The sequence below is a fragment of the Leptonychotes weddellii genome, chromosome 5 (assembly GCF_054177405.1).
Source record: "Leptonychotes weddellii isolate Sample4059 chromosome 5, ASM5417740v2, whole genome shotgun sequence".
Classification (NCBI taxonomy): Eukaryota; Metazoa; Chordata; class Mammalia; order Carnivora; family Phocidae; genus Leptonychotes; species Leptonychotes weddellii.
The window spans coordinates 106513071-106533100 of record NC_138373.1 but is presented as its reverse complement, the minus strand read 5'-3'; the positions used below and the strand labels follow the sequence as shown (position 1 = coordinate 106533100).

Sequence of the window (20030 nt, the reverse complement as noted above, 5' to 3'; positions counted from 1 at the left end):
GACCGGCAGCACCCTCTGCCTTGTACGCCTCTCTCGCGGATCTCAGTCCGGAGGGTTGAGCTGGGTAGCCGAGGGCAATCGACACGCGATTTCGACCTCCCCACCTTCTAAGAGAGGGTCAGTTGGGGTCTTCCATTCACCCCTGACAACACTGGTGCGCCCCAGTGCGTTCCTGGAGTTTGCGCGCCCCATGTCCCCAAGCCGCTCTGGGACCTGGGTACAGGCTAGGGATTGAAGATTCTCATTTATCAGCCCCACTTTCCGGGTGCAGGCGGGCCTTGCCCCCTTTTCCCTCGAAGGTCCTGGACGAACGGAGAGGGGCCGTGCCTCGGAACTTCTCTCGGCGCCCAGAGGACTCCTTTACACGGAGCAGGCACCCAATATTGGTATCAGTGGCAGTAATAGAGCCTACGGCTTTTATTTTATTCAAGTCTAGCTGCTTCTTCCTTCTTCCTCCACCTCCGTCCACGAAATGGTGTACTCTCCCTTTAAGACTAAAATGGTGGCTGGCTACGATCAGGACTCCACTTCCGGTGGGGAGGGGGGCGGGACCCCAGCCCGCTCACGCCGGAAGTGGTTTGCGTTTTCAAGATGGCGACTCCCTATGTAACTGACGAGACCGGCGGTGAGTGCGGGAGGCGCGGAGCCGCTTCTCCCCGGGCTCTCGGGGCAGGGGTTCGGACTTGGAAAGGGGTCTGTGCCCCGCCCATCCCGGGGCCCCTCCTTTTGCCCCGCCCTCCGGACCGCCTTCCTCATTCATTCTTTCCTATGGGGTGTCACCTGCGCCCCCTTCTGGTCTCGTGTTTGGGGGTCTCTGCTTCCGGTCACCCAAACCCTGGGGTCCTTCAGTGCAAGTCCCTGCTCCAGGACCTTCACGGGCCCTTAGCTTTTCTCCAGCAGCTGGAGATCCCATATCTCTTTCGGTTTCTCCAGGCTTGGGAGCTCCTGTACTCTCAGTTCCCTCCAATTCCAGCTTTTTCCCCTGGTCCCCTCCCCCATCTTTCAGCTGTACCTGCCTTCTGCCCTACCCCAGCTCCGTTTTAGTTCTCTTTCTTGAAGTTGTGTGGGTTAAAGACCTCTTCATTGCTATATAATGCTTTTTACATTCTCTCCCTCATCTTCATTTTTGGGTCACTGAGGTTCAGAGGTGTGAAGGGAAGAGGAACCTAATATAACTTTCAGCTTGAGTTTTCTTCTTGATGGCATCACCCTTCTGTACCTTCTCTGGTGGTGATGGTGATAAAAGTTGAGGGATCTGAGGTGGAAGAAGGCAAACAGGAGGTGTCTAGTGGCCTCTTAAACCCTCTGACAAGTTCATAGAATCCACTATTACTTCTGGCTAGAGAAGAATTTCTGGCCTGGCTGATTGAGATGCTGAAGTGTCCACTGTGTATGAGGGTTTATGTGTTGAAAACTGAAGTCAGTGTTTTCATTCTGGTTTTGTCCCATCCTAATTTCCTCATCTTTAGAAAAATGTGCATAGGAATATCTACCTAGTGACGATCAAATAAGATTGCATATGTGAAAGCAATTTATAAAATGTACAAGGCGTTACTGTTTTTTGTAGTCTTCACTGCATACGTGCAGTCTTCTGTAGAACTGAGACTGTGTATGGTGTGTTTTAAAATGTGCCCTTTATGCTTCTTGCTTTGCTACTTTGCATGTTCTTTACATCTCAGCCCACCTCTCCTATGGTATCTTATGACAAGCCAAGTCTCTGCTACTTCTCTCCAGCCTCACATTTCAAAGTGGTACACAGAACCTCTCTTCTCCTATTCTCTACTCAGTGGGTCCTTCATCTACTGGCTTCTTTTAATGTGTGCTTTGAAAATATTACTCACTATCCAGTACACTTTATTTTTAACTATTTTCTTTAAAATGATTTCATGATAATCCAGATACCATGTTTCACCCTACCCTCCCACTAAGAGGTATCTTCAGTGCTCTGTGACTATGTAGAAGAGAAGGAATCACACTGCTTTTTTGCTTTCTCTTACTACTTCTAGATCATTGACCTGCCACTGTCTAATCTTTGTGGAAGGTGTTGCCATGCAATTATAGCATTTTCTCTAAAACCTCAGGGTAATCATTTATTGCCCACAAGGACCTAGACCTATTGCATCACACTTTCTTCTCCACTGTGTTTCTTGCTTTTATTCTCAGTGTCTCCAGCATCTTTGGAATACTCTGATCTTATAGTTCCTCAGCACAAGACGGTTGATTTTCCTTTGTATTTTTTTTTTTTTAAGTAGGCTCCATGCTCAGTGTGGAGCTTAACTTGCCTTGAACTCATGACCCTGAGATCAAGACCTGAGCTGAGATCAAGAGTCGGCCTCTCAACGAACTGAACCACCCAGGCACCCCTCCTTTGTATTTTTAAAGTAGCTACATATCAGGGGCACCTGGGGGGCTCAGTCAGTTGAGCGTCCTACTCTTGGTTTCAGCTCAGGTCATGATCTCAGGGTTGTGAGATCCAGCCCGGCATCGGGCTCTGGGCTCAGCGCAGAGTCTGCTTGTCCTTCTCCCTCTGCTCCTCCCCCTGCTTGCTCTCTCTCTGTCTCAAATAAATGAATAAAATCTTAAAGAATAAAGTAGCTGCACATCAGAATCACTACAACCGGGACCTCCTCTGTGACATTGCTTCCCTTTCAGGTGCTCTCCATCACTTTAGCCTCCTTACCAGTTACCTTTTTCACTATTTCACATCCACAGAATCTGCTTTGTGCCCTTCTTAGGTTCTTGACCTTTCCCATTTCATCGCATCTACCAGTACCTTCATGACTACCTTTGATGCTGCTCTGCTAGACCTTGGTGACTAGCCACTTTGATACTATCTTCATTGCTTTTCTTCATTTATTTTGATCTTCTGTACTTAGCAAGCACTTCTGTTATCTTGAATCATACCCATCACCTATTTCCTTGGCTTCTACGTCTAGGCCATAGCACATGGCTAGAGAAAAAGCTCAGAACTAGCACTTTCAGTATAATATAACTTAGTGTTAACTTCTGCCACGATCCCGGCTTCTCTCCAATTCTTTTTTCTTTGCTTATATTCTGTCATGGCTATTTCCCCCAACTTTTTCCAGCATTCTGTGACCCTCCCTTTTAATTCTCTCTCTTGTGGCAGATGGCTTCACTTTTTTTTTTCCCACTTTCTATTTCATTGAAAAGTCAAGGCCTATCATTTTTGTCCCTTTTCTGTTCACAGCCTGATTTCTTGAATAACAGGCCTACACATACTGTTTTCATTTCCTTACTGCTTATTTGTCCCGTAATTCTTTAGTTTTGTTTCCAGCGCCAGCCTCTTCTTAGTTGCTAATTCCCTTTTCTAATTGATTGGTGAATAACTTTCATTCTTGAATATATTGTCACACCTTAAATTCAATCTGCCCAAAGTCAATATATTTTTTTTCCTTCCTTATTTCTGTTAATGGCACCCTTGTCCTAGCCAAACCAAGATCAACCTTTTTTTTTTTTTTTAAAGATTTTATTTATTTGACAGAGAGAGACACAGTGAGAGAGGGAACACAAGCAGGGGCAGTGGGAGAGGGAGAAGCAGACCTCCTGCCGAGCAGGGAGCCCGATGTGGGGCTCCATCCCAGGACTCTGGGATCATGACCTGAGCTGAAGGCAGATGCTTAACGACTGAGCCACCCAGGCGCCCCCAAGATCAACTTTTTGCACCATGTCTCTTTTTAATTTTAAATAGACTTTATTTTTTAGAACAGTATTAGATTTATAGAAAACTTGAGAAAATGATAACAGTCAATTCCCATATACGTTACACTCAGTTTCTCCTATTAACATCTTACATTAGTATACCGTTATTACAGTTAATGAACCGATATTGATACATTATTTTTTTTTTAAAGATTTTATTTATTTATTTGTCAGCAAAAGAGAGAGAGCCCAAGCAAGGGGAGCGGCAGTCAGAGAGAGAAGCAGGCTTCCCGCTGAGCAAGGAGCCCGCCCGATGTGGGGCTCAATCCCAGAACCCTGGGATCATGACCTGAGCCAAAGGCAGCTGCTTAACCAACTTAGCCACCCAGGGACCCCTGATACATTATTATTAACTGTAGTCCATACATTATGCAGATTTCCTTAGCTTTTACCTAACTTTCTTTTCTATCCCAGGTTCCCATCCCAGATACCACATTACTTTTAGTTCTCGTGTCTCCTTAAGCTCCTATTGGCCGTTGACGGTTTCTCAGACTTTCCTTGTTTTTGATGACCTTGACAGTTTTGAGGAGTACTAGTCAAGTATTTTATAGGATGCCTCTCTTTTGGAATTTGTCTGATGTTTTTCTCATAATTAGACTGGGGTTGTGTTTTAGGGGTACAACCTCAGAGGAAAAGTGACATTTTCATCATATCAAGGGACCTATCATAATAATTTTTTTACAGTTGATTCTTACCCTGATCACCTGGCTGAAGTATTGTTTGTAAGGTTTCTCCGCTGTAAAGTTACCCTTTTGATCCTTCTCTTTTCCATACTGTACTCTAGATAAAAGTCTCTATTCACAGCTGGTACTTAAAGAGTGGGAAGTTACACTTCCTTCCTTAAGGATGGAGTATTTACATACATTTATTTGGAATTTTTCTGCAGATTTGTCTCTTTTCCATTTATTCAATCATTTATTTATAGCAATATGGACTTTGGGTTATAATCCTATACTATTTATTTTATTGGTCAAATGTTCCAGCTTTGGACATTGGGAGCTCTTTTAGTTGGCCCTGTGTCCCTTTGACATACCCCCAACAGTGTAGGTTTTTGTTTTTGTTTTTTTAGCTCTTCCTTACTTTCTGGCACTAGAAGATGATCCAGGTTCGTCTTTTTGTTTCCTGTCCCAGTCCTAGAATCAGCCATTCTCCAAGGAGCCCCTGTTTCTTTTACTTGAGAATGGTATCAAGAAACCAAGATCAGAGCACTAGGTATTTTTGTTGTATTTGTTGCATCATCTTTTATTCCTGTCATTCCCCATCCCCTGCCATACACCAGTTGTCAGAATGTCATTTTTCTATTCCTACTGCTGTTATCCTTATCCCATCTTCAGTACTTGTCAGCTAGATGGCCTTGGGAATTTTAAACCTTGGGAATCTAAGCTTTAGTTTTCTCATCAATGAAATTGGAATAATAACTCCTACAACATAGGATTATTTGAGAATTAAAATTTAAATGAAAGAATGTACATTTCTGGTACATAGAAAGTGCCCAGCGAATGGTTCTGTAATTATTACTGTTATGTAATGATATGGATCAGAAGAGATTATATATGCAAAGTATCAAGCATAGTACTTGATTCATTCTGCATGCCTGATAAAATTCCATTTTCCTTTATCCTGAAAATACTGCTGTGACCTCCTAAATAGTTGTCCTATCTCCAGTCTCTCTCTCTGTTCCAGTTCATATGACACACTGTTGCCAGATTACTGTTTCTTAAGTACAGATTTATGTATGTAATTTTTGTTCAATATAAATCATTCACCCAGAGTCTACTGTTTAATTTGGCACATATCCTTCTGATCTTTATTTTTTCTGTGCATTTTAAAACATTTTTGAATTAGATGGTATATACAATTATATTTTGCCTTTTCATTTAACCTTATGCCATAAATATTTTTCCTTACTCTTTGTAAACGTTTTAAAAAATACTGGCAGAGTGTTTTTATTTTTATTTTTTTTTAGATTTTATTTATTTGACAGAGAGCACAAGTAGGCAGAGTGGCAGGCAGAGGGAGAGGGAGAAGCAGGCTCTCCACTGAGCAGAGAGCTGGACGTGGGGCTCGATCCCAGGACCCCAGGATCATGACCTGAGCCGAAGGCAGCCACTTAACCAACTGAGTCACCCAGGCGCCCCTGGCAGAGTGTTTTATTGTTTGGGCACGCACCCTCTCTTATGTTTCTTCTGTTACGGAAGTTCTATTTTATTTATTTATTTATTTAAAAGATTTTATTTATTTGTTAGAGAGAGAACACGAGCAGGCGGAGTGGCAGGCAGAGGGAGAGGGAGAAGCAGGCTCCGCGCTGAGCAGGGAGCCCAATGTGGGACTCAATCCCAGGACCCTGGGACCATGACCTGAGCCAAAGGCAGACACCACCCAAGCATCCCTGTTATTGAACTTTTAGATTATTTCCAGGATTTTTGTTAGAAGAACTCTATGAATATTTTTTTTAAAGATTTTTATTTATTCATTTGACAGAGAGAGAGAATGAGAGAGGGAACACAAGTAGGGGGAGCAGGAGAGGGAGAAGCAGGCTTTCCGCTGAGCAGGGAGCCCGATGCGGGGCTCGATCCCAGGACCCTGACCTGAGCCGAAGGCAGCTGCTTAACCGACTGAGCCACCCAGGCACCCCGTCTATGAATATTTTTGTGCATAAATTTTTGCCTGCATTTAGGGTTATTTCCTTAGGATTGAGTTCCCAGAAGTACAATTACTGGGTTAGCGGCTACAAGCATTTATTGACTTATTAATTATAAAGTTAATTCATGTTGATTGTAGGAACCTTGGAAAATGTTTTTGTAAGCAGTAAAAAATATAATTCACACGCATATTTGATAATTCTAGAACCCAAAGGTAACTATAGTTATACTTCCTTTTGGTTTTCTTTCTGTGCACATATGTAGCATATCTATATTTTACATAATTGGGATCATACCAAATGGCTGTATTTCCCAAAATATGATCCTTGGAATGCTTAGTAGTCCTACGAGGTGTGCTACAAAATAAGTAAAAACAAGATAAATAACATAAATAAGGTTCCTGTGGTCAAATAAATTTGGGAAGACTGTAAATCACATTCCTATTGTGGATATTCACATGAATAAGAACACATTAAGTCCTGCTGATAAAAACAAAATTGTTTTTCTGTGTTTAACCCAGAATTGCCCAAACTATTTAACAATTTTTGGGGGTAACCTTTGTTAATATCTTATGGAAGTAGTGTTTTATATAACAAAAGCTTTGGAAAATGCTGGGAAATGATAGGGCTGCCTTTATTGTCCTGCTATGTTAGCCAAATTACTTTCTAAAGGGTTTTACCACCAACAATATATGACTATGCTGGTTTAACCACGTCTTTGACCGCACTGGTATTCTCATCTTCAAAAATTCTACTACTCTGACAGTTGGAAATTGTATTTTATTGTTTTATATTTATATTTTCTTTGATTATTAGTGAGGTTGAACTTTTTTGTATCTTTTTCATTTATAACACTATATGCAATAGTAGTGTAAAATGCACAACTTTTGGAACAAACCCACAGCCTGGGTTTGAATTCTGCAGCTTATTGACTAACTTTGGGCAAGCTATTAAATTTCTCATCATCTCTCTTTTTGGAATTGATTGTGAAATTTACGTATGTAAATTCGCTTTTAGATACTCTTTATTATGAGCACAAACCACTTTTCGGTATAGTATCACCACATACTAGGTCTCTGCTTGTAACTCCCAGTGAAACTGGGCTATGTGGTATAAGGCAGGCAGAATACCATTGTGCCGTTGTGATCTTGGACACATCTTTAACCTCTTGAAGACTCTTAATCTCAGCTGTAGATGATAATATCTACCCATTGTCTAGATTCAATAAAGCAATATATATAAAGTTCCTGATGCACTGTAGCCACTTACTAATAAATGCTCTTTTCTAACTGTTCTTAACATACTGTGAGTTTTCCACTGCTATGATTTTGCTTGTTGTTACTCCTCTTAGAAGGCCCTTTCCCTTCTTTTCTCTGCCTGCAGAAATATCAGCCACTGATTTGTTATTGTTGTTATTACTGCTACCTAGCATTTAAGGTCAGGTCCCTGAGATTCTCCCGATTTTCTGTCACCTTCCCCCATCAAATAGGGTGTGATTATTTATTCTCTTGAAATCTAGTACCAGTATGTATCAGTGTCTCTTAAGATACCAAAGACATTTATATTTTTGTTTTATTCCTTGCCTAACTTGTCCACCCTCTTCCTTAGGCAATAAATTGCTTGATTTTTTTTTTAAGATTTTATTTATTTATTTGACAGAGAGAGCACAAGCAGGGGGAGCAGCAGAGGGAGAGGGAGAAGCAGGCTCCCCGCTGAACAGAGAGCCCGACTCTGGGATCATGACCTGACCTGAAGGCAGCCACTTAACCGACTGAGCCACCCAGATGCCCAGATGCCCAGATTGCTTTAAAGTAGGGACCATTTTACTCCCTCTTGGTAATCCCTATAGCACTTAGTAGGGTACTTTTCTCATAGGAAGCTTTCTTTTTTTTTTTTTTTTTAAATTATTTATTTATTTGAGAGAGAGCAAGAGAGAGATCATGAGCAGGGGGAGGAATAGAGGGAGAGGCAGACTCCCCGCTGAGCAGGGAGGCAGATGCGGGACTCGATCCCAGGACCCTGGGATCATGACCTGAGCCGAAGGCAGATGCTTAATGACTGAGCCACCCAGGCGCCCCTCATAGGAAGCTTTCAGTAAGTGTTTATTACATTTAATTTATTTGTAGTCTGGGTTCTGACTACTCTGCTTTTCTGAAGCTGTATTCTTGGAGATAACTAGAAATTTCCAAATGGCCAAAATCAGTAATCTTTTTCTACTCCATTTTCCTTTTCCTTAATCTCTGTGCATTATTCAATACCCTTAATCAGCTACCCTTAAAACTCTTTTGGTCTCCATGGCATAACACCGTCCTAGTTCTTCTCTCCTAGAATTGTTTTCTGTTACTGCTGACACCTTTTCTTTCTTGAGGAAGATGATCATGACCACTTTTCCAGGGTCATGTCTCCATATTGGATCTTCTCTTTCTATATTTTCTCCAAGTATTAGAAACCACATCTTGGTGTTATAATTCTTGGCCCTGAGATCATCCCAGGCTCAGATTTGTCACACAGATCTCCTTTCTTACTTGAAACAGGTCACAGGGATTCAACACACCTTTAACAGTCACTTCCACCTAACCCCTTAGAGTTCTCCCAGGCCTTGCTTGCTTCACTATGTCCCTGCCACCCCGAAAACAAGGCCCTTTTACAGTTTAAGGCAACAGATTAAGGATTACAAAACAGCAGATGTGGGAAAATAGCTAAATTTACCAAGTTCTTACAGTAGCAGTCTCTAATCTGTAGTTTCTTTCTCAAGGGGGTTACTGACAATCCTGATATCCTGCCCTTGGTTTTTATTTCTAGGGGTAGGAATCTCCAAACCACTCCCTTCATTTTGACTTTACCTTTGGATACCATGAGGGCCAGAGGATGGAACCAAGAGAACATAAAATAGGTGCTCCTTTGTGATAATGGGCTATTTGCATCTCAGGGCTTCCAGTTAGGATGGCCATTCAAGAAGCTTCTGCCCGTCTTTAATCACGTTCCATCTTTACTAGTCTTAAGCCTTGAAGTATAATCTTTGTGCAGTTATCTTATTTATGTTTCTAGCATTGTCCTTTTCTCCTTAATTTCATGTAAAACACTCCCTGTCTAGAATTGAATTAGTTATTTTCACAAAGTTGTCATCTTCTCTGGACTTTCTTTATGGTGGTGGTGGTGGTGTTTGTTTTAGTTTCAGTATAATTAACATACAGGGTTGTATTAGCTTCAGGTATTGGGTTTTCTTTGTGTCAGTGATTTTTATCCTACAAATTTTGCACATTCACGAGTGATACTGTAATTAGTTTGTGTTCTTTTTTGTTTCCTTTCTTCCTCACTAGAATGCGTGATACAAAAAGGCCAGACCCTTGCTTGCTTTATTCATTGTTGTATCCCTAGCTCCTGTTACAGTGCCTGGCGCAACACCCAGTGCTCAATAAACATTTAAAATCCATGTGTGAATAAATATTATTACCATATGCCCAATTTACCCACCCGTTATGTTGTGAAAAATAAGAGAACACGTGAAAAGCACCAGATTAAACCCATTACAGCACTGTTTCAATTATCTCGTCTATTTCAAATCTTGGCAGTCTTCAGGTCCTGTTGACTTCTTCATAATGAATTTCTCTTTCATTTTCCTTTCAGTACCCATAGAGACTATTTAAATCAGTTTTTCTCTATGGTGGTTGTTATTTTCATTTGTTCTACTTTTAGTTTCTATTATACATTTTGAGGTTAATCCTCAAGCACTGCTTTGAGCAGATCCTCTGTACTCTGGTTTTGGCCTTCAGTGTTCTCCCACAGTCTGAAGCTTAAGTGCAAACTCAAGAGGAGATTGGATACCTTTCGTATCCTGACTAATTTACTTCTAGTCTCTTTTCCCATTACATGTGCTTTTTGCCCTAAATATACTAGGTTTTTGTTCTCTAATATGATGCTTTAATTAATTAATTAATTAATGTATATATTTTTATGGGAGGGGAGAGGGTCAGAAGGAGAAGCAGTCTCCCTGCTGAGCCGGGAGCCCGATGTGGGACTCGATCACAGGATTCTGGGATCATGACCTGAGCTGAAGACAGTCGCTTAACCAACTGAGCCAGCCACGCACCCTACTTATTTATTTAAAAGAAAACATTTTTTTAAAGATTTTATTTTTAAGTAATCTTTATACCTAATGTTGGGCTTGAATTTGCAATCCCGAGATCAGGAATCCCATGTTCTACCAACTGAGCCAGGCAGGTGACCCTCTTTATTTATTATTGAGTTAATTACAGCCTTCTATAGGCCAGGCCCTTTGCCTCAGAGATCAAAGACAAAGTCTCTGCTCTCAAGGAAGTACGCAATTATGTTAAACATTAGAGCATGATAAAGGCCAGAATAGGTGCTGTGCACAAAGGGCTACTTTTAACCTGGCTTGGGGTGGGAAGGTCAGGGAAGACCTCACTGAGGAGTTTATACTTGAACTTGACCTTTAAAGACCAATAGGAATTAACTAAGCTAAGAATCAAGGAAAGTCTATTCCAGGCCAAAGGAAGCAAAAGCAAAAAGGCATAGAGAATAGAGACACAGGTCTGGTAAGATTTGTGAATATTCAGTGGCTGGAGCAGAGTGTGAGTGACTAAGTGCTGAGAGACTGGAGACTAGCAAGGCCTTTTGTGTGTAGTCCCGTCCTCCATGTAAATACCCTGAGGGCAATAGGAATCCAGAAGGAATTTTAAGCAGGGTCCTTACTAGTCTGATTGGTCCTTTTGTGTTGTCCCATATGCCTGAAATACTTCCCTTTTTTGTCTTTTCTCTTAACTACACTCCCCCCCCACCTCCACCTGTCTAAATCCTGCTCATCTTCCAAAGATCACGACAGGTCTGTTTGTCCTCCACAAAATCTTTATAAATCACCAGGTCAAAAGTAATTTCACTCTCCGTTGTGTACCCCTTCTCCAAACCATTTAGGTTTGAAACCTAAAATGAGATTTTTTTTTTTTTTTAAGATTTTATTTTTGGGGCGCCTGGCTGGCTCAGTTGGTTAAATGCCTGCCTTCAGCTCAGGTCATGGTCTCGGGGTCCTGGGATGAAGATGCACACCTCCCTCCGCCCCCCCCTCCGCCCCATGGGGCACCCTGCTTAGCAGGGAGTCTGCTGCTCCCTCTCCCTCTGCCCCTCCCCCCCTGCTCAGGCGTGCTCTTTCTCTCTCAAATAAATAAAATCTTAAAAAAAAACAACCAAATGAATATAAAGTTAAAAAAAGATTTTAAGTAATTTCCACACCCAACATGGGATTTGAACTCACAACTCTTGAGATCAGGAGTTGCACGCTCCACTGACTAAGTTAGCCAGGCGCCCTTAAAATGAGATATTTTTAAAACCCACAATATAACAACATTAGTGGGCATTCTTAACCAACTGAGCCACCCAGGCGCCCACATTAGTGGGCATTCTTAAAAAGAAAGATTATGGGACGCCTGGGTGGCTCAGTCGATTAAGCGTCTGCCTTCGGATCAGGTCATGATCCCATGGTCCTAGGACTCGCATCTGGTTCCTTGCTCAGTGGGGAGTCTACATCTCTGCCTGCCTCTCTCTGACAAATAAATAAACAAAATCTTAAAAAAAAAGATTATTTATAATCATCACCTGACAACTTTTCATATTGCACATTCTTTTCTAAACTTAAAAATATGCAAAACATTTAATAATTGAAATCATGGTATATTTATATTTTATTATGTTTCACATTATGTCCCATTACGTGATTTAAAATTTTATTATCATTCCTTGAAATTATATCATGTCTCTTTGAAGTTTATTTTTAAGTAATCTGTATACCCAACATGGAACTTGAACTTGCCACCCCGAGATCAAGAGTCACACACACTTCTGACTGAGCCAGCCAGGTGCTGGATGTATTTTTAGTGGATGTGTTCTACACTGTTCCTATATATCTGGACTTGAAGTTTGTTTTTAATTTTTAGCTCTTTATAGATAATGCCATAATTTTCCCATGATTATCTCTCCCTTCTCTTTTTCTCTTTTTTTAGAATTAATCTCTGCAGCACTCATTTTATTTTTAAAAAGATTTTATTTATTTGTCTCAGAGAGAGAGAGGGAGAGAGCACAAGCAGGGGGAGGGGCAGGCAGAGGGAGAAGCAGGCTCCCCGCTGAGCAAGGAGCCTGCCATGGGACTCGATCCCAGGACCCTGGGATCATGACCGGAGCTGAAGGCAGACGCCTGACTGAGACAACCAGGCGTCCCATCCCTTTCTTGTTTTTGTTTTTATTTTTTTCTGTGGAAGTATTTCCTTATGCTAAATTCTCAAGGTTGGAATTACTAAAAGTGTTGAATTATTTTTTACTTTAGCCCCTTACCCCTCCCACATCAGTGACTTCCCAGGTGTTGTTGATTCTTTGATAATGGATCTGGCATGGGTCTCGTCCTTTCCCTTCTCACCAGTTCAGCCAGTTCTGTGTCTCATGCCGGGGTCATTGCACCCTTTTTTCCCCTGATTTCCTGAGTCTCCAGTGTTTTCCCTTGCCAATTCACCTTTTCATCCTGCCAGATTAATTGCCCTAAAACACTGCTTTGGATAAAAGAGTCATTCATTGGACAAATATTTATTAAATGCATACCATGTGCCAGATATTAAACTCCTTAGCTGGCATTTAAAGGTCTGAATGTCCACCCCCCTCATCTGCTTTACACCAGCCCTCTGATTCAGCCACCATCTCCTGAACATGCCATCTCCGTTCCCATGGGTGACATTTTGTTTCAGGATGAGCTTCTATTTCGAATCCATTCTGCCTCCTTGTTTACTTACGTGAGTTTGACTCTTTAAAGCCCAGCTCCAGTCAGTCCTCCCTCTATGAAGCGTCACCTTTTTCATTCTTCAGTTTATACTCTTGTCTTTAAACTGTTGCATTTAAGCAAGTGTTACCCTCAGTGCCTCTCTTTCATTCACCAGGTAAACTTCAAATTTCTCAACGTTGTGTTGAAGGCTTTCCAAGATCTGGCCCCATTTTTTTATTATTCCCTAATACGAACTGTCTGATTCACCCAGACTCCTCTTTTTGTTCTCTCAATACTCCACGCCCCTTCCCACATCCATGCCTTTCTTTGCTTGCTTGTTCTTTGTCCAGTCTCTTCTACCTGTCAGATCTTACCCATTTTCTTTAACAATTTTTTTTAGTTTTAATTTATTAATGATACTTGCATTTTGAACAAAAAGCCAATTCAAAGAACAATATATAATCCATATGGAAGGACTTAGACTTGACTTTTTTTTTTTAAAGATTTTATTTAATCATCTGACAGAGAGAGCACAAGCAGGGGGAACAGCAAGGAGAGGGAGAGGGAGAAACAGACTCCCTGCTGAACAGAGAGCCTGACATGGGGCTCTGGCTCGATCCCAGGCCCCTGGGATCATGACCTGAGCTGGAGGCAGATGCTTAACCGACTGAGCCACCCAGGCGCCTCTAGACTTGATTTTTTACTTTTCTTTTACAAATCTGTCTTTCTTTTTACAAAAGTAATACTTAAAGAAAAAAAAAAGTAATACATGGGACACCAGGCTGGTTCAGTTGATGGAGCCTGTGACTTCCTTTCAGGGTTGTGAGTTCAAGCCCCACGTTGGGTGTGGAGCCTACTTAAAAAAACAAAACAAAACAACACATAATACAAGATAATATAGGTATATATAAGATTTTTAAAAACATATTAATGGTATAAATAAAGATATCTATGAGGGCAGAAAGTATATATGTTAATGGTTAATGGTTTCTATTACCTCTTCTTCCAGGTTGCCCCTCTTAAGATAACCAGCATTAAAGGCTTGGTACCTTGGTATGTGTCCTTCCACACCTTTCTCCTTGCCCCACTGCATAGACCGTATGAACTGTTAAGTGCTGCTCCTTGCCCCAACGAGACTGGGAGCGTACCTTACAGCAGCAGTTCTCAAAATGTTTTCCAGGACCCTTGGAGGTTCCCTAAGACCCTTTCAGGAGGTCTGCAAGCATAACTATTTTTATTATATACTAAGATGTTGATTGCCTTGTTTTGCTGGGTTGACATTTGCTCTGAGGGTGTAAAAGCAAAGGCGGACGGAACTGCTGGCCCCTTAGCACTAATCAAGGTAGTTACACCAGCTCCCACTCATTGTGCTCTTCACTGCCACATGCTTGCAGTAAATAATGCCAGTTTCACTTAATATCCTTGATTAGGGGCGCCTGGGTGGCTCAGTTGGTTAAGTGTCTGCCTTCGGCTTGGATCGTGGGTCCTGGGATTGAGCCCCACGTCAGTCTCCCTGCTCATCGGGAGCCTGCTTCTCCCTCTCCTCCCCGCTTGTGCTCTCTCTCTCTATATCTCTGTCACCTAAATAAAATCTAAAAAAAAAAAAAAAAGAATATCCTTGATTAAACACTAAGATTTACTAATTTATTAAACCCTGGCCCTTGAATACACATCTTTTTACTTTTTTCCAGCTTTATTGAAATATAATTGATATATAACATTGTATAGATTTAAGGTGTGCAATGTGATGATTTGATACATGTATAGTTTGTGAAATGTTTACCACAATAAGGTTAATTAACACATCCTTCACATAATTACCATTTTGTTGTTGTTAAAGTCTACTCTCATAGCAACTTTCAAGTATACAATACAGTTCTGTTAATGATGGTTACCGTGCTGTACCTTAGATTCCCCAGAACTTACTCATTTTATAACTGAAAGTTACTCATCTTTTTAATGTTCTCTGTGGACTAACTGGGAAGTGAGGATGAAACACTCGGCTGCATACTGAAGTAAGGTGGGGTCTTAAGGAAAAGCACTGGCGCAGTTGTCCACCAGTTGCAAGCTAAACAGGCTTCCTTTTCACGGAACACCATTTTTATGTATAAGAGCTGCTGACAAACTCATAATTGAGAACTGGGTATCTGATAGGCATTTTCCTGAAAATGAGGGAAGTGAGCCTGTCATTTCAAGGAAAACAACTGACAGTATTTGTTGCCAGTGGTAAAATTCAAGAAAATTAGAATTCTGGAAAACTTGTATTTGCCACTGTGAGCTTGACAGTTTGCCAGTAAAGACTTTTCTGGTGAGATTAACAGGTATGTTTGTTTTTTTAAAGATTTATTTATTTATTTTTGAGAGAGAGAGAGAGTGAGAGAGAGCGAGCATGAGCAGGAGGAGCAGAGGGAGAGAGAATCTCAAGCTGACTCCAAGCTGAGCTTTGAGCCTGATGCAGGGGCTTGATCTCTTAACCCCCAGACCACCACCCGAGCCGATACCAAGAGTCAGATGCTTAGGGCGCCTGGGTGGCTCGATTGAGTGATTGTCTTCGGCTCGGGTCATGATCCTGGAGTCCCAGGATTGAGTCCCACATCGGGCTTCCTGCTCAGCAGGGAGTCTGCTTCTCCCTCTGGCCCTCCCCCCTCTCATGCTCTCTCTCTCAAATAAATAAATAAATAAATAAAATCTTTAAAAAAAAAAAGAGTCAGATGCGTAATTGACTACCACCCAGGCAGCCTGTTTTTTTTTTTTTAAGGTTTATTTATTTTGGGGGGGTCAGAGGGAGAGAATCTCAAGCAGACTCCCTGCTGAGCATGGAACCTGACGCATGGCTCCATCCCACGACCCTGAGATCATGACCTGAGCCAAAACCGAGAGTTGGACACTTAACCAACTGAGCCACGCAAGGCCGCTGTTTTTTTTTGTTTTTTTTTTTTAATATTGCATAGTAAAATGGATAATATTACAAAACAAGAGCAGAAGGGGGATCCTGAAAGAAAAAACTTTGAGGATCACTACTCTACACATTGTCCTGCCACTTACTTTTTCACTTAGTATATCATGAGCACCATTCAAGCCAGAGTCAGTGCATTTATATCTTGACATTCTTTTTCATAACAGCATGGTGTTCCATCATGTGGATGATCCACATGTATTCGGGCACTCGGATATTGATGGCCATCCAAGTTGCTTTCGGTTTTTCCTATTTTAAGTAATGCAGCAACAAACATCCTTTACATATATCCTTGTGTACTGGTGCTTTTATATTCGTAGGTTGGATCCTTAAAAGTTGACCTGTTTTTCATGACCTATCTTTTTTTTTTTTTTTTAAAGATTTTATTTATTTATTTGACAGAGAGATAGCGAGAGCAGGAACACAAGCAGGGGGAGTGGGAGAGGGAGAAGCAGGCTTCCTGCCGAGCAGGGAGCCCGATGTGGGACTCGATCCCAGGACCCTGGGATCATGACCTGAGCCGAAGGCAGACGCTTAACGACTGAGCCACCCAGGCGCCCCTTTCATGACCTATCTTAATAAAACTTCCCCTCTCTACATCTCCAGTCCTTTCTCCTTCCTACAGTTCTTGTTTTTGCCCCCTTTTGGCCTCTTATTCAGTTACTGCCTTTTGATGCCCCCATGCTATTGTCTTGTGTTGTTGTTTTTTTTTAAACTCTTCCTCTTTGCCTGTCCTATCTTGCCAGGTAGAGATTAAAAGTAGAAAATAGTATAAAAATAGAAACTCCTGGGGGCCTGGGTGGCTCAGCTGGTTAAGCGTGCAACTCTTGGTTTCGGTTCAGGTCATGATCTCAGGGTCGTGAGACCAAGCCCGCACCGGGCTCTGCACTCAGCAGGGAGTCTGCTTGAAGATTCTCTCCCTCTGTCCCTCCCCCAGTGCGCACGCGTGCTCTCTTTCTCTAATAAATAAATAAAATCCTTAAAAAAAAAAAAAAGAAACTCCTGAGGGTGGGGATGGTGTTTGGGCACTCAGTGAATAATGACAAGAGAGGGATTGAAGGTTGATGAGAGAAAAGGATGCCTTCATGGTTGCATCTAGTGGCTGGATGGATGCTAAGGAAAGCTGTGTGCATTCATGCATTGTTTCAAATTGGAAACTATTTGAAAATTAGGAAGAGTAACTATGTAACTTAATTCTCTCATTGCAGGCAAATACATCGCCTCAACACAACGACCTGACGGGACCTGGCGCAAGCAACGGAGGGTGAAAGAAGGCTATGTGCCCCAGGAGGAAGTCCCAGTGTGCGTGATTAGGCGTGAGAAGGGGGTACTTAATGGGGTCCCTACAGAAAAGAAGACTCTCCTGATCCCAAGACCCTAGGAAATGGAAGGAGGGAGCAACTATCTGAAAAAGAAGAGGAGAGGGGCTGAGATTCAGGGATGCGGGAGGGGGGTTACAAATGCCTAGTCCTGTTCCTATGGCTTCTGTTCTTCAGAACCTCCAAATAGCATTCAGAGACCAGGAACTTTGAGACGTAGAGACCTTCCCATAGCCTGCAGAACAGGGGAAAATTGCAGAGGGACCACAGGAGAGGAAAGAAGCAAGAAAGTGAAAAGGCTGAAGTGATTTGGAAGGTTAAGAAAAGGGCTCCAAAAGGCAGTGATTCTTTGAGAACTGTTGACCTCTCTTCCCTGCAGGTATGAGAACAAGTATGTGAAGTTTTTCAAGAGTAAGCCAGAACTGCCCCCAGGTCTGAGCCCTGAGGCCACTGCTCCTGTCACCCCGTCCAGGCCTGAAGGGGGCGAACCAGGCCTCTCCAAGACAGCCAAACGCAACCTGAAGCGGAAGGAGAAGCGGCGGCAGCAGCAGGAGAAGGGGGAGGCGGAGGCCTTGAGCCGGACTCTCGATAAGGTGTCTTTGGGAGAGACTGCCCAGCTCCCCAGTGCTCCGCAGGGCTCCCGGGCAGCCCCTGCAGCTGCCTCTGAGCAGCCTGACTCAGCCGTCACCACTGAGAAGGCCAAGAAGATCAAGAGCCTAAAGAAGAAGCTTCGGCAGGTGGAAGAGCTGCAGCAGCGGATCCAGGCTGGGGCAATCAGCCAGCCCAGCAAAGAGCAGCTGGAGAAGCTAGCGAGGAGGAGGGCACTACAGGAGGAGCTCGAGGACTTGGAGCTGGGCCTGTGAGGCCTTTGGGGAGGGGGGGATGGACTGCAGAACAAACCAGGGGGCGCTCTGGGGTCCGGGGGAATGTGGGCAGCCTCGGTCAGGAGGGGGTACCCCCGTACTGACTCCCACCTCTCCTGGCCCAACTCCGTCCTCCAGAGCCAAGCCTCGCTGTCATTCCTTCCCTCTTCTTCCCAACTCCGATTTTTTGGACTTTTCTCCCTCCCATTCCCAGTGTTGAAAATCTCAGTGACTACCCCAGGTACCTTTGCTGCTGATTGGGTGTCTTGTTGAAAAGAAGATTGGGTGGGTGGGAATCTCTTGCAGAACTGAGGTCGAGGGTAGGGGGAGTACACCCAAGTCTTGGAGTCTCGGTTCCTGTTCACAGTGTTTATGGGTTATTTCTCCCTCCATCCCTCACCTTTTTTTTTTTTTTTTTTTTAAAGAACAGAATAAACTCAAGTAGACAACATGTCTGGCTTTGTCCCTCTCTTTTCAGCTTCTAGGCTTCTAGCAGTTGTTTTATTTCCTTCAGTTTGGTACAGGAAGACAAGTGTTGGGAGTAATATTACTTTTTTTTTTTTTTAAGATTTTATTTATTTGCGAGAGAGAGAATGAGAGACAGAGAGCATGAGAGGGAGGAGGGTCAGAGGGAGAAGCAGACTCCCTGCTGAGCAGGGAGCCCGATGTGGGACTCGATCCCGGGACTCCAGGATCATGACCTGAGCCGAAGGCAGTCGCTTAACCAACTGAGCCACCCAGGCGCCCGGGAGTAATATTACTTTTAATTTATTTTATTTTATTTTTTTAAGATTTTATTTATTTGACAGAGAGAGAGAACACAAGTAGGGAGAGTGGCAGGCAGAGGGAGAGGGAGAAGCAGGCTCTCCGCCAAGCAGGGAGCCAGACGCAGGGCTCGATCCCAAGACCCCAGGATCATGACCTGAGCCAAAGGCAGCTGCTTAACCAACTGAGCCACCCAGGTGCCCCTTTATTTTATTTTTTAAAGATTTTGTTTATTTGAGAGAATGAGACACAGAGAGAGCACAAGCATGAGCAGGGAGAGGAGCAGAGGGAGAGGGAGAAGCAGACACCTGGCTGAGCAAGAAGCCCAACATGGGGCTGGATCCCAGGACTCCAGGATCATGATCTGAGCCAAAGGCAGATGCTTAACCAACTGAGCCACCCAGGCGCCCCTACTTCTTTTAATTTTTTAAAAAATTGTGAGTGTATGACTCAATTAGCAACACTGGTTTCTATACATGTTTGCTCAGACTTAAGTGAATAGTAATTAGGTTATAATAAAATGAAACTTAGAACAACTTAGAACATTAATTTCACATGTTAATTTACATGTGCCTTATTCTCATGCTGCATAGCAATGGGGCCTTTGTACCTCCCTTACTGGTTCTTTCTGAAGCTCTTTTGAGATTTTACCTTCTCAGATGCCACCCCAAGATGGCATTGTGGGACAAACTAATACAAGTAGAGGCATTTACTGGGGCGCCTGGGTGGCTCAGATGGTTGGGCGTCTGCCTTCAGCTCAGGTCATGACCCCAGGGTCCTGGGATCCAGCCCCGCATCGGGCTCCCTGCTCAGCAGGAGGCCTGCTTCTCCCCCTCCCACTCCCCCTGCTTGTGTTCCCTCTCTCGCTGTGTATCTCTCTGTCAAATGAATAAATAAAATCTTTTTTTTTAAAAAAAGAGGCATTTATGCCAAAAAGAGCTGTCACTTAATTTTTGCATATGCGATTCACCCCCCCCCCCAACTTATCACAAGCTTTCTTTCTATC

General features: G+C 42.8%; 1 protein-coding gene across 4 annotated transcripts; it reads left to right on the top strand.

Annotated features, from left to right (window-relative positions):
* PYM1 (PYM1 exon junction complex associated factor) lies at positions 1-18710 on the top strand. 4 transcript variants are annotated; one of them, XM_081821827.1, is made up of 5 exons: positions 1-117; positions 8021-8172; positions 9164-9254; positions 17286-17379; positions 17776-18710. In XM_081821827.1, the coding sequence occupies exons 3-5, from the start codon at positions 9230-9232 to the stop codon at positions 18257-18259; spliced, it is 603 nt and encodes a 200-aa protein (XP_081677953.1). In that variant the 5' UTR covers positions 1-117; positions 8021-8172; positions 9164-9229; the 3' UTR covers positions 18260-18710. The 4 variants fall into 4 exon arrangements, with proteins under 4 accessions (XP_081677953.1, XP_081677951.1, XP_006728814.1 ...); XM_081821825.1 differs by lacking the exon at positions 1-117 and adding an exon at positions 196-625; XM_081821826.1 differs by lacking the exon at positions 1-117 and adding an exon at positions 4790-4932.
* Positions 18711-20030: the final 1320 nt, after the last annotated feature.

Bases quoted from the DNA above. Each gene is read 5' to 3' on its own strand.
- PYM1 (XM_006728751.3), top strand. From the start codon at position 592: ATGGCGACTCCCTATGTAACTGACGAGACCGGCG. The intron at 626-17,285 runs GTGAGTGCGGGA...CTCTCATTGCAG, and splicing joins TGTAACTGACGAGACCGGCG to GCAAATACATCGCCTCAACA. The intron at 17,380-17,775 runs GTGCGTGATTAG...TCTTCCCTGCAG, and splicing joins CCCCAGGAGGAAGTCCCAGT to GTATGAGAACAAGTATGTGA.